Genomic DNA, 13,842 nt, shown 5'->3' with positions numbered 1-13,842 from the left:
TTACCTCAGTTTTAGGTCCAATATCTGGGAAGGCTGACAAATTTGTGCTTCTGTTCCATTTGTTAGGACTGGCCCTAACAAGTTGCTCTTGGCTTCAAATTTAAGTTGTCATAAACAATTCCAATTCCCCTCTTGACTTCCCCAACCTCTTAGTAGAATTTTCCTATGCGTGTCTCTTTGGTATGCTAGCTTGCAACAGGGATCATGTAAAGAGTTATTGTTTTTACTACAAGCTAAGTTTCTCTCTTTGGATCCAAATAACCTTCCTTTTCCTTATATGATTTGGGGAAGGACAAGGCTTGTAGACTTACTAGGGTATCTTCCCACTACAGCTTAGGCTGCTCTTTCTACTTTTCTTTCACTCACAACCCCCACCCTCAAGGGAGCTCTGTGGATGGGGAAAGGTACAATACAGAATCACCCAGTGGCACTTAAATGATACTTTTTTTTGGTGGTTGTAATTTGCCAATCTCAGCTGGTTCATCCAAGACACAGGAAGCCAACTGTTAGGTATGAAACTGCTCCTCTATGTAAAATATTTAGTAATAATGGTATTCAGAGGTTAAAACAGAGGTTAAAAGAGATCAGTGCATTGGCAAAGTAAGGGACACACAGTGCAGTTGGTTCACCAGGGTGCTGCACTGAAGAACCATGTCAGCCATGCTTGGGGTTGGTCATCTGGGTTTCCCCCTAAAGTTATGTTTGTTGTTTTTTTTTTTTTTCTTTCTTTCTTCTCTAACCAGTTTCTAAATGTCTTCTGTCCTAGTTGTGGTTCTCCAATTCAAGTTTCAGAGGTGAAACTGCTCTCTTTTTCATCAGGCCAGTTAACTGTGTTCTTGCCAGCAGAGGTGAAATCTATAGGGACAGAAATGGATCATGTGCTGCCTTTGCAAGAACTGGCCATGAGGACCCTCTATAACACCTACTACAGGTTTTTAAAAGGTATGAAATTTCTGCATTATTTAGATTACAGAAAGAGTGGAAGTACTTTTCTGACAGTGATAGGAACATTTCAAATAGCTCTTCAAAGAGCTGTGCAATGAGTAATATTTTAAAAGATTTATTTAATCAAATTATGTTTGAAATGCTGTATGAGAACAAAAATGTCCCATATGGAAAAACAGAGATCCAAAGACCATTTCTAAGGTTGAGTGGTGCTTACAAATAGTTTCTTTCTTGAGGACTGCATAAAGAAGGATGCTTTTTGCAGGAGAAACTTTAATGGAAATAGGAGATGAGAAATACAGTTCCTGGGGCAAGATGAGATGCATCAGCCAACAATGCAACTTCTTGCCAGGCAACACACTCCTAAACTGGCAGACTTCTTGTACATAAGGCAAAAGAAATGCTAGCAGCCCTTGGCCATTTCAGTACAGCGTGACAGCTGAGCTGTTTTAGTTCTGCCCCAGTTCAGACCCATTGCCATAAAGTGGCCCTTGGCTCATCTGGTTATGCATCATGCCATCACATGAGTTAGCAATATCTGATAATAACCTGCAGATTCAGATTTTGTCAGATTTAGATGTATTGTGACTTTTCCCCTGTTTGTGGCATCTTGGGAATTCGTCAGGTTTAGAGGTGCAAGTAGAAAGCAGAAGGGTAGAGAGTTATAAGGGAAAGATTAGAGGGTTTATGACAAGGGGTTACTTGTACCATGGCCACTGGAGTAAATCATAACTGCTAAATTATTGTTTTGCCAGGAAAAGTGTACATGGAGGTCTGCAGCAAATATGCTGTAGGGAAGAAGCTTCATGTTGAGGTGTGGGATAAGCGTGAAAGCCTGTGTTCACAGGAAACGGCACTACTTTGTGGACAATGTATTTACTGACATAGAGAACATACAAATTGACCGGTTTGCAGTTGCGTATTTTTTATATTTCTGCCTATGGAGAGGAGAGGTTTTCAGTTGTTTAGTATCAGGATATCAGCTGCATCAAATTTACTCAGTGACAAATGATTTTTCATTTTGATTTGCAAAATTCTAGTCTTCAAAAAGGAGTTTGAGAACATCAAGTACAAGAACTTTTAAATCATCGGTAACTACTTTTCTCACCCGGTTGTGACTTGCACAGTAATTTCTGGCATATGACTGTGAATGTGGTTCCTGAAGATGCTGGTGGAGTTTGGTTTGTGAGCAGCAAGACAGCATTGCAAAATCAGTTTAAGAAATGGTTTGTAGATGGTTTAAACAAGGCTATGAGAATTGTATCTAGTTGCAGCTAAGGTGCAGAACCTGAAAAAGATGGTGAAACATTTTTTTATTATTATCTTGCCTACTTCTAGTTTGCTACACTGTACTGTGTAGTCTTTTTATATATTTATATATACATATACGCAACACACACACCTCTCTTATTCTGAGTGACCTTATTAAAGACTATGTCTTACCACTGGTGACAGCCACACTTCAGTGAAGTAGGAGTAATACATAGTTCAGACAGGTTTAAGATAATGGTGTGCTGGGGAAGGAGGTGGCACATATGATTAAAGTAGCAGATTTGATCTATCATTGCCTAAATCTGCAGTTTCAAAGGTGCTGTTAAATACTTGGTGGCTGCTAGGTAAGTATGACAGAAGCGACTGGACTACTTTTCCGCAATCTTTGCTTGACTTACAGAACGTGACCTTTTCCTTCTGGTGCAAATGTCCTATCCATCATGCTTGTTATCTCAATTGAAGCTGTTGTGGTACACTGTATCGAGTTAAACTTTACGGTGTTTGAAAGCTGAAACTAGCGTGATATCGCAAAACTGATTTATCAGGCACTGCATCTTGTCTTGATTACTCAGCACCTAAACTCATTCACCTGTCTTGGCTGTCTCTCAGTTTCTAGATGGAGATTAGCATGTTGGTTTTAAATTATAAATTATAAAATACTATGTGGCTTGGCCCAAGCTGGAGAAAAAGATTGCTCATTCCCATGAAATGACCCTGGCATCTTTTTAACTGTGGGGGCACACTTAAGAGATTATGAATGTATTGATCTTTTTAGAGTGGTCTTTTTGGTTGGACCTGTGAGAATGATGCTGGGCGGGATTGTATTTCAAGTAATTCTAAATATTTGAGATCCCTTTTTGCTGATGGTGGAGTTTGGGTTTTTTGGTAAGTTTAGTGATCCTGCTGGATTGGTTGCTGGAATATTTTACTAAAATAATACTGATGTCCTTTTCAAAATATTATATTGTTATTAACTACTAAATACCTTTCTAGATCATCTTTGTGTCTAAAAATGCTGTATGATATATTACTGGGTTTCATTATCGGCTTGATCTATAATACTTTCACCTGGGTATTTGGGCCCAGTTGATCTATGCCCACAGATGCTAAACTTACACATTTAACTTCAATATTTTGAACTTACACATGGAAAGCATCACATGCTTCACCTTAATTGTGGTACTTTGCATTATCCTGCTGTTCTTTTGACTAAGTCTTAAGAATATGAGACAGCTGATTTCCTGAATTGTTCATGGATCACACTTGTTGTGTTTGAGTTTATCATGGAATTGTTTTGTGACAAGCCTTTTTTGCTTCTTTTCTTCTCTAGATTTGAACTTTCTGACTCCAATCTCACTACCCAAAAGCCTCTTGGAATTGCTGCACTGTCCCTTGGGACACTGCCACCGCTGCAGCCAGCCTATGTTTACCATTGTCTACCCAAAGCTCTTTCCCTTGAGGGAAACTCCAATGGCAGGATTGCATCAAGGGTAATTATACAGGAAATTACAGTGCGGTTTCATTTAGGAAGAAAAACACCTTATGGAGCAAAGCATTTTCTTAAGGATTTATTTTTAACTTAGCAGCCTGTCAGATCTAAAGCCCCCGTCCTAAGATTGCTTGTAAAAGTTAACAAATCTTTTATCTGTAAGACAACCAGAATACTGCTGTTAGACTGTTTAACAAGAGCTACCTCACTTGCCTGTTTCAGACTGCTGTAAGGTAATGATGGGATTGACTCGTTTGTGGTAGTGCAGCGCATGCGTTGCTAGGAAGCACTGCCTGACACCAATACTTCCCCTGGTGGTCTCAACCCTGACTTCAGGAGAATGCTACCACCAAATATAATTGCTGTACGATTATAGATGGAAAAAAGCTCTAAATCCAGAGCTTAATTAAAACATTCTGCAGCAAAATACTCTTGCTTTTCTTTCCAGGCTAATTAACTTGAGATATGCTGTGGAAGCATTCTGCATTGTAACATATGTTTCGTAGCAATACATCTTTTCAAAAATATTCCAGTTTTTATGGTTGTAGCACTTGTGAATGTGTCTGCAGGAATCACAAGTCAAACAGACAAGCCTATAGAGACTTCCTGACCTGCTGGACAGTAGAGTCATAGAAGGGACTCAAAACTGGCGTGTTGTTCAGGGAATAGTGCCCTCACATAGATAAAGATTTAAAATATCTTTAAGGTGAGCACTAATTGGTTTGCAGTGATTCTTTCCCTAACCCCTCTTAGTCTGAGTTGATACTGTAGCCTACCATGAGCCATATTATCGACGAACGCACTTCTGCAATGGAAAAGCATCATCAGAGAAATTTCAGCTAGTTCTACTTGGACAAAAGTACAGTACTGTAAGGTTTAAAGAAAAGTCACTTGGAGTTAAAAAAGCAAATGTGATGTTCAGGCTCTTTTTAGAGAATTCAAGTCAAGCCTTTGGTTAAAAAAGCGTATGTCTAAAGGTGGGGAGCAGAAAAGAAAGGTGCTTTAAAAAGGAATGTTTCTGAAATTACTTGTTGGTAGATCTAATGCACACATGAGAATGCCACTTAGTTCTCCTCCTCCTGAAATTCATTGATTTGGTAGTTATCTTCCATAAAAAACAGAAACTGCTTTTCAATAGGAAGATCTTTAAGAAAAAAGAAGGGACTTACTTGGTGATTCAGGTTGATGGTACCTATTTTCCACAGTTGTATCACAGGTTACTTTGCTGTGAGTTTGTGGCATAAAAGGTATCTGATTTGTAAGCAATTCAACTTTATGAAATAAAAACAACGCAGGTATGCCAAATCTGGACAGCAGCCAGAAGGCTGCATAAACACTATTTTGGAAAAGTCATCTTTCTTAGAAAGATCTGGTTGTAGAGATTGTGTACTTGCGATTCTGTTACACTTCGGTCGTATGTTGAAATTCAATGGATTTCATGTTGAATAAGATAAATTGCTTTCACATTACAGTCTTAATATTGAGTGGCATAAGATCTTATATTCACGCTATAAAGAATTTCTTTCAAGCATGGAACAGTATAATTTTCTAAGAAAATTATGGAAAAGTACCTGCTGGTCACTACATCCTTACATTATCTGAGTGTGGAAGAGTTTGGACTAGAGAGCTGTACTTTCTAATTAATTCCTAAGCATTGCTTATTGTAGGACTTAGAATTACGAGATGGACAGTAGACACCCTTAGGAATTATTGAAGTTACGACTCAAAAAACCCCATACTTTAGGGCTATTTTGGAAGAACACTGTATTAACATTCTAAAATATATTCATTGAAAAAATATATTTCTGCATGGTTTTCACTTGTTTAAAAAATGGCTATCATTCCTTCCCTAGACAAGAATGTACTGTGTTCCACAAAATGCCTTAATACAGTCTTAAGTAGCTGACATTTGATGCAAATCCACAGAAAATGAGATCTAAACAGAGCAGCCTGTCATCCTTATCTCTATAGCTTGTGCACTTGACACGGTAAGATTTATGGAATTGTAGAGGTGTGATAGCTGGTTTAGAAGGATGTGAAGGACAGGGTTTCTGTTCTAAAGAGTTTACAGTGACCATGAAAACACACAGGGTAGGGATCCTGAATGTTTGAACAGCACTGATTAGCACATGCCACATCCATGCCAGTAATTCTGTCTGGATTTCCATATTACATTCTGTATCCTCTTATAGGAAAGGATAGTTAAGTGTTGAACTGGATTTCCATATCCAAAAAAGCCAGATGACATGAGCACTGGGCAAAGTGTGATTTCTACTTTAGTAAAACCAAGATGTTATAATTTTTAAAGCAGATATCTAGGTCCCTGCCAGGATGGGGGCAGGAGGAGGGTCACAGTGAGGCTAGCATCACGCTTTCTTGTTGCCACCCTGCTGTAGTACCAGGCACAATGAGAGAGCACTGCCTGCCGATCGTCCTTTCTGAAGATCTGGGCCCAGTTTGTTCACTCGGCTACACCAAAGGAGGACACTGGACTTCAGTTATTTCATGCCTACAAGCAGTAATTTAAGAAACACATGAGCAAAGCTGAAGCAAAGAATTACCCAGCTATTTTCCTTTTAGCTGTGCAACCTACTGGCTATAACACCCAGCCACACCCTCCACAGAAAGAAAAACCACACGCTGGTTCTTTAAACCAAATACATAAATAGGAAACCAGGAAGGTTTTTGAGAACCCCTGCAGTGTTGCCCTGCCTTTGTGTCAGGCACTCATACAGAGCAAATGAACCTTCTTTTTTCTGAAGTGTCGAGATCAGCTAATCCTGTATTTTACAAACCAGCATATTGTCTGTTGTTGAATGGGGCCGGGAGCTTTAATCTTTACTGACAACTGTTTCTCCCCGTTTTTTTTTCTAGGAGGACAACTGTTAGTTTTGTGGCATACTGCTGCTCCACCCAATGTCTGCAGACTTTTGACCTACTGAGTTGATAAACATTTAAAACTACTCAGGAGTGCTGCCAGTTTAAAGCTGCATTAGGCGTCATATCCCATTGGTACTGGAATACTGTGTGCGTGCGTGTGTGCCAAAGCAGCAGAAGTGCCCAGTCGGGAGCACTAAGAGGCACTTAAATCCTGCCCTATCAAGTTTGGATGAACTGCAGAAACTTTTCGGAAGTGTAAATACCAAGCTTTTAAAAGTATTAACTTCTCTCTCCTCCAAGACAGCATACAAACCAAACAAATTTGCAAGCTCTGACTTCAGGATTTCCAGTATTTTTCAAACGTGGCTGTCTTCAGGTTGACCCATTGCATCACTTGAGGCAGTTTTCATTCTTCTAATGGGATAAAAAAAGGTTCAGTTATGACAAATGAGTTTTCACTTACTCCCCCATCTTCTTCACCCCTAGAGCTGGATTCAGGTGTATAGACCTAAGCCTACAGAAACCTTGGTGGATCCCGGTGGCTTTCCCACAGAATTTAACTTTATTTTCTCCCTCTCATCTTAATATTTTCGCCAGCAGAATTATCCCAGTTGTATACCAAGTCTTTGACAGTTAACTCTGGTGTTTAAATCCACACATTAAAAGCAAAACTTTCTGGTATCATTAGAAGCCACACTGATTTAGTTGGAATAACTAGGATATGTCTGGAGACGAAAGATCTTGCTCCAGTAAAGAAAGCTGGTACTGATGCCTGCACTAAGTGGTCTTGCTCCAGCATGTTCAAAGGTGTGTTTATTTTCATCACTCAAGTTTTTATTTCTAAAAACACTTCCCCTTTTGCTTCTTTGAGTTCTTCAGGAAGATGATGATTTTAAGTATTGATTTCCTTTGAAAAAAACCATGGTAATAGGATAGTAAATATTTATCTATATTATATTTTTACAGTTGCAGACTGTAGTTCTGCAAAGAGTTGGTCTTCATCTTTTTCTAGGTTCAGCATTTGGCTGATTTGTGGAAGTGTGTCAGTGGAGTGTGTTAATCTCAGAGAAGGCTGGAAGTCTGGGGGGGAGGTATGTGTACCTCCATGCATAGGTATATATGCATACATAGATATCTTCACAGAAGGGCTGTAATTGTTTTCATATATTAATGGCAGATTTAGCCCAAATTTCCACTATCATATTTGTGGAACTCCGTTTTTGTTAGAACGTTTTCATTTTAAATAAAGGACGAAGGATGGAAAAAGGCCCAAAATGCCTGCATGACTTAAATTTTTGATTTTACACTGAAACACTTTCTACAAAATTAGCCCCTCTTGATTTGTTTTGGAATATATAAATTTTTAAATTTTTTTTTTAGCTTAGGTATAAACTACTTGTTGATTTAGCACAGCATGCTACTCGGTGCAGTAGGCAGTTACCAGCTGAAATAGATATGAATGAAACAGTTTGTTATAAAAATGGCAAGATAAAGAGACTTATTTGGTAGTATATTAGCATATGTTGTGGTGAGGTGTGCATACTTTGAAGGGAGGAGGCACTAAAATGTTTTCCTTTTGCCAAAGAAGCATTTGTTCCCGCTGCAGGATTCCTGGCATCTCTTCAATAAATAGAGTATCTTAAGAACTTAAAAGAGTACCAAAAAGGCAGTTTTTGAGGGTGGGATTTTTAGGTTGTACATGTTACTTGTAAAATCTTTGCTGGTTTTGTTGGGTGGTTTGAGAGAGTTGAATTAGCATTAAGAAATGTAGAACTTAATCCTTCAGGAATGCAAGTATCATCTACTGTTTAAGAATTGTGAAACTTTCTAAAATAAATCCTGTTTAGTAAATCTGCTTTGCAGTAGGGGAAAGAGCCATGTCCAAGCAAACTTTGTACTATTGGATTTCAGACTGTCATTTCACTAATTTGTTTCAATGTTGGTATCCCCAGCAGGCCTTCCCACCCAGCAGGGTTTACCACTGATGCAGCAAAATGAATCTTCAGCTTTTTTTCTTTTCCTTTAGTACCACACAGTTGAGATGTAAATTGCCTATGTACAACTATACCTATATCAGAAATATGCGAGTCTAGTACAAAATCTTTTTTTTTAAACGGACGGTAGAAGAACTATGGTAGTGTTACAAATAGTAATTTTTTATACAATACTCTGATCAGGAATTTTCAGTGTTATTTCCACTGTGGCTTCTTCTGTTTTTGAAGGAGATGTTTTGCTGGCAGTTCGTCCTCTTTTTATAGTCACTTATAGACTTTAAAACACAGTTGATTTCTGAATTCAGTCTGTAAATATTATTTTGGAGTTAAATCTTTTGATAAGCTAAAAGGCATTGGCGTATGTTTTCTTAGGAGTCAGATAGTAAAAGAGGAGCTTGATTTTGTAATTATTATTTATTTTTTATTTTCTTTCTTCTTCCCATAGTGATTTTTTATTGAGTTCATATCAGTCTCTTTATTAGTCTCTACAAGTGCAGTTCAGAAGAAATTTAGTCTGTTCTATAAGCAGGATGAATCTTAACTAATACTTTAATAGATGATATTTCAAGAATGGAATGTTCAATGAATAAATGACTTAAACACGCAATTGAAGCTGAAATGTCATACCCTATTTTTATAAAACAAGGAAGAGAAAAGCCAAAATATAGACTGAAAATGCACTTAAATTCATGTTTCTCTGATGTTTTTTTGATACGAACAGTGTTTGTATTCATCTGTATCTTTGGGTGATATTGTTCTAGATTAAAATAACTCCATTCTCACTTGTCCAAATTTTTCTAAAGTTGTTCTACTGTAAGAGTATTTCATAACGAGCCAACATGAGAGCCAGCTATGCAAGTTGCTGGGGGGAGAGGGAGCGTCTGTTGCTGATTGAACTGCGCATCACTTGTTTTTCAATACAAGGTGTCACAATAGTTGGACTTCTCCTTAATACATTTATTTCTAGGTAATTTTTGATTGCTTGCTCTTGTTCGTCAAAGTGAATAGTTAATTCACATTGAGATAATTTTTTCCTGGTACTGCAAAAAATCTGGTTCCAGGAGGTTTTTTTTTAAAAGCGCTTTTTTTTTTGTCATAACAGTAGATCTTGACTCTTCACTTAGGGTGGGAGTAGTAGAAGTTTCTGGGGTCTTTTTCTAGGTGTATAAAGAGAAGGGTGCAGGAGAGAAATGAGACAAGATGTCTTTAACCCACTGATATTGGTATAATTTTTTTCTGAGTACAGATTAACTCCTAATGTGATTAGGGAGCACAGGCATGATTTTTGTTTATGTTGTGATAACAGGCACCATGTTAATGAAATCTGGACCCTACTGCTTTTAGAGATAACTTTTTGTTCTGCCATAAAGGAAACAGAGGAATCTCTGGCTTTGTTTAAAAACACTACTTGAGCAATTTTACTGTGGACACTGTCACATGTGGAGCACTGTTCTTAGGAGCCTTCCTGTTACTCCTCTGGAGGATCAAAAATACAAATGTCCTTTCCTGTGCGAAGAACAAGGCCTAATATCAAGAAGCACATATTTTTTCTGCTTTGGCCTGATGCTTCTCTTGGGCTGTTACTGAGTTCATTACAAACCTTCCACTTATTTTGTTGCAGTGAGGTTAAGATCTTACACTGAGCAGAGCCGAGCTGTTTATGGTCAGGTTGGCTTCCATTCTTATATATCGAATTCTGCTGAATCCCTTTTTCTGGCATGAAGGGAGGATGAGACTCTTGTAACCCCCGTGTGGTGGCAGCGTGTCAGGTTTTACTGACATCATAGCCAAGGTGAAGACTGGCAAGTGACAAACCTTTCACCAGAGAGGACTTTTTTGAAGGCCACCATGGCCCCATCAGAGTACTGCTGATAACAGAGGAACTTTTGCCTTGATGTCAGTGGAGGATGGATCGAGTTTTAATTTATGAGAGAATAAAGTGTTTTATCATCTTCGTATTTCTTGCAAAACCTGGGACAATGACACTGAATTCCATGCCTGCTGCTAGGCAGCCTCTCTATCTGCAGCTGAATTTACGTAATTCCAAGACGTAACTATCTTTGCCTCTTACCTCCCTCTTAATACTACTCACATTGTTGCAAAATGTTATCATTAACTTGTGATGGAAGAGGCTGAGTAAATTGAATCCAGGGTTTTTATTACTTTTTGTATTACAGACCTATTTTGTAAGAGAACAAAGGTCTGGTGGAAAGAAATGGCAAGGTTCATGTGAAGTCTTCATTGCTTTTGCTTTTATGTGCCCTTCTTTGGATTACAACTTGAACTTGGATTGCAACTGAGTTCATTCTATGTCTGTTGAAAGCATATGTGTATTGCATTTTTCCTCTGTATTGACCAAATGTCACTTAGTGTGAAGGTGAGCTTGCTAGATGTTTTATTTAAAGTTAGTGGTGCGATTTATTGTATGTGCTTGTTAATAAACTATATTTTTGGATAGAATTACAGTCCATTAGAGTTAACTAAATTCTTGTTCCTGGGGCTATTAAGCTATGTTAGGATGTAGCATTTAATTTACATTTCAGTTCATTTGCAGAGTAATTAGCTAATAATAAGTTTCTTGTCCCAAGGCTGAAGAGGTGGGGTGAAGGCACTTCCTAAAACACTACCAAGCCCAAAACACCCCTTCAGTTCACTTATTGCCTTTGTCTCAGACAATGTAATTCACCAGATCTTGCATATCAGGAACAAAAACCGTCTGGAAACATTACTCTAGACCCTTCTATGGATTGATCAAAAGAAAAAAATAACTGTTGATAGGGCTGTATTAACTGCCACCCTGATAGTCTATAGATGTGGCTGTGGTTCATGTATTATTTACTAAGCAGATTCAGCAGCTTTTTCCCCCTCATCTAACAGATATCATAGGAACAATGTTGCCAGAAATAAGTAAAAATTAAGCATCTGTTTTGCAGTTACTTCACTCCTTGCTGTGCAGCATTTTGCTTCAGTCAAAGCTGCTACTCCCTATCTGTTCTGATGAGCTCTTTGAGTTGGATGCTTTCTGAATTATTGTACATGCATTGAGTGAATACTAGCCTATCCATTCTTAGATGGGACCTATGTTGGTCAGGGTGACTCTGAACATCAGTTATAATGGGTGCCTTGAAGGGTATAGATACCATTCAGGCTTCCCGGATGCTTCATTGCTAGTAAATTTACAGGGATGTGCCATTTTAATATTTTATAAATGACAAGGTACATTTTCCTGCCCTTGCAATGTAGTAACCTCTGTTTGCCAGGCAGCAGGAGGAGGATGCAAGTCCCTTAGTAAGTGAGATGGTGGCGGGGGGAGAACAACCCTTAACCTATAACTTTTACCAGCCACTGCTGTGTCCCTTATGAATTAGAAAGAAACAAATGGGAGAGCTTAACATCCTTTTCCTTTGCAATTAAAAGTACTTGGCATAAATGCAAGCTAAGTGGAAACTTCAGTGGCTGAATAATGCTATTGTATGCAGGAAATGAGAGGAGCCGAGATCTCACTTGGAAAGGCACTGGATGTTTTGTGACTTCTAAGCCAAGATTTAGGGCTCTTCTCTGCAGTGACATTTTGGAAACTTGCAAGCCGAATTGAATGACTGAATCTGCATCTCCCAGCTTCAGCGATCACTTCATATTACAGTAGAGCCCTCTCTGTTCTGCACTGAAGGATCCTACCGGTATTCCCTGTAGCTGGCTCGGGAGCCTGGGAGTGGCCATTTGTAACTATCAGATTTCTGTCTGTTACTGCAGCAAGAAAGAGAGCAAGGGTTGACCAAATGCTTTCTTTATCTTTTGACATTTTATATAATAAAACCCTCGCAGCATGCTTTTTCAGCACCCATTATGCCCTTCAGACACCTCCCGCTCCCCGGCAAAAGACCTTGACACATCTGTGAGAGATCTTGAGACTCAAGAATGAAAGCAGTTCTGTTGCTGGAGGTGCTGAAGTGATTTGACTTTCTGATGATGCCTTCCAAGTGGCAATCAAGGGCTAATTTCTCAAGTACCCTGATGCTCTTTTGTATGTTCATGAGGAATGTAAATATTGACTGGCTCTTTCTGGCAAAGAAAGCTGTCAGTCACGGATGCCTGTTCTGTTGCTAAATGTGACTGCAGCTGTGGTATGAGGACCAGTGCCTTGAAGGTGTTCTGCTGTCATTTTCTGTGATCCTCACGAAATTATGAGGTTCAAATTTTTTTCTTCAGATCCACTGGGAAACCTTTCTTGTAATGAAAAATGCAATACTGAGTTTATTTATTGATTGGTGCTATGAATGTTCTCTAAGTGCACTATTATAACAGCAAATCAAGCTATTCTAGTGAGAAAGTTAAAATGCATTGTTAAATTCCATTTTGGTGCAGATAAGGTCCACTGGAAAGCTAATGTTTTGTTTAAGAATGCGAAACAGCTAGGGCATGTAATTCATGATATAGTGAAGATATGGTCTGAAGATGCTGACGACATTGCCTAGATCTTGTGAAAAAATACGTTTAGAAGGATAACCAGTGTTCCTTCTGGGGCAAGTATTAACTAATGGTGGTATCAAACATGCCCCCATACTGCTTTTGTTGATCCACCTCCTGGCTCCTATAATTCTGCACTTACAGCTATTACGTTAATCTTATTAGGTTTCCTTTATACTTTATAGTAAAAACCATTGGTTTTTATTGTTAAAGCAATTAGAAGGATCAAGCTGAATATTCTTGGGTCAGTTTGTGATAACTGTGATTGCTTCGCTGGCACTGAAGTTTCGAAACAGTTTGAGCATGGACTTGATTTTGGCTGCCTTTGCTTTTGCTTTGTCTCTGTTGGCTCTCTAATTTCATTTTGCGAAAAACCAGATCAATGGAGATGATACTTGAAGAGAAGAATGACCAAGAAAAACAGCCTTAACTTTCTTTGGAAAGCCTAGCTTGGAAATAGGGCTGGCAAGGTCTCCTATATGAATTCCAGGTAAGTGCTCCCTTTAGACTAGGATGAAAAACAGGGAGTTGTCCAGGCAGTAGAGAACCGCATGTCTAAAAGTATCAGGCTTAATTATTTTGTATATTCACGTCTCACTGTTCTATATCATTGTTTCTATAAAAACTGAGTAACTGTCATGGTAGGGAGTTAGTTTGTATCTTACACCTTTGTAGAATTAAGATTGATTTTCTACTTCTACTCATACACTCATTACTCTCCCAGTGTAAAACCTCTTTTGTTTCTCTTCCTGTATAGTTGCAAATAACAGCCCTTCTTTCCTCTCTCAGTCCTCA

The 13,842-nt window shown here is 38.6% G+C and overlaps 1 protein-coding gene across 4 annotated transcripts in view; it reads left to right on the top strand.

Moving 5' to 3' along the window:
- Window positions 1-11,048, top strand: part of LRRC28 (leucine rich repeat containing 28) — a 54,128-nt gene extending 43,080 nt beyond the window's left edge. For 3 of the 4 annotated variants that reach the window (XM_064456150.1, XM_064456151.1, XM_064456152.1), the window contains 3 exons: window positions 767-942; window positions 3,548-3,707; window positions 6,581-11,048. In XM_064456150.1, coding sequence (XP_064312220.1) covers window positions 767-942; window positions 3,548-3,707; window positions 6,581-6,653 — 409 coding nt within the window. In that variant the 3' untranslated portion in view covers window positions 6,654-11,048. Of the gene's footprint in view, window positions 1-766; window positions 943-3,547; window positions 3,708-5,559; window positions 5,695-6,580 lie in introns of all 4 variants that reach the window. The other variant, XR_010373705.1, reaches the window with a different exon arrangement.
- Window positions 11,049-13,842: the final 2,794 nt, after the last annotated feature.

Source organism: Phalacrocorax carbo, chromosome 7 (genome assembly GCF_963921805.1).
Source record: "Phalacrocorax carbo chromosome 7, bPhaCar2.1, whole genome shotgun sequence".
Taxonomy (NCBI): Eukaryota; Metazoa; Chordata; class Aves; order Suliformes; family Phalacrocoracidae; genus Phalacrocorax; species Phalacrocorax carbo.
The sequence above is the reverse complement of the archived record's forward strand: the minus strand, read 5'-3'. Positions and strand labels throughout refer to the sequence as shown.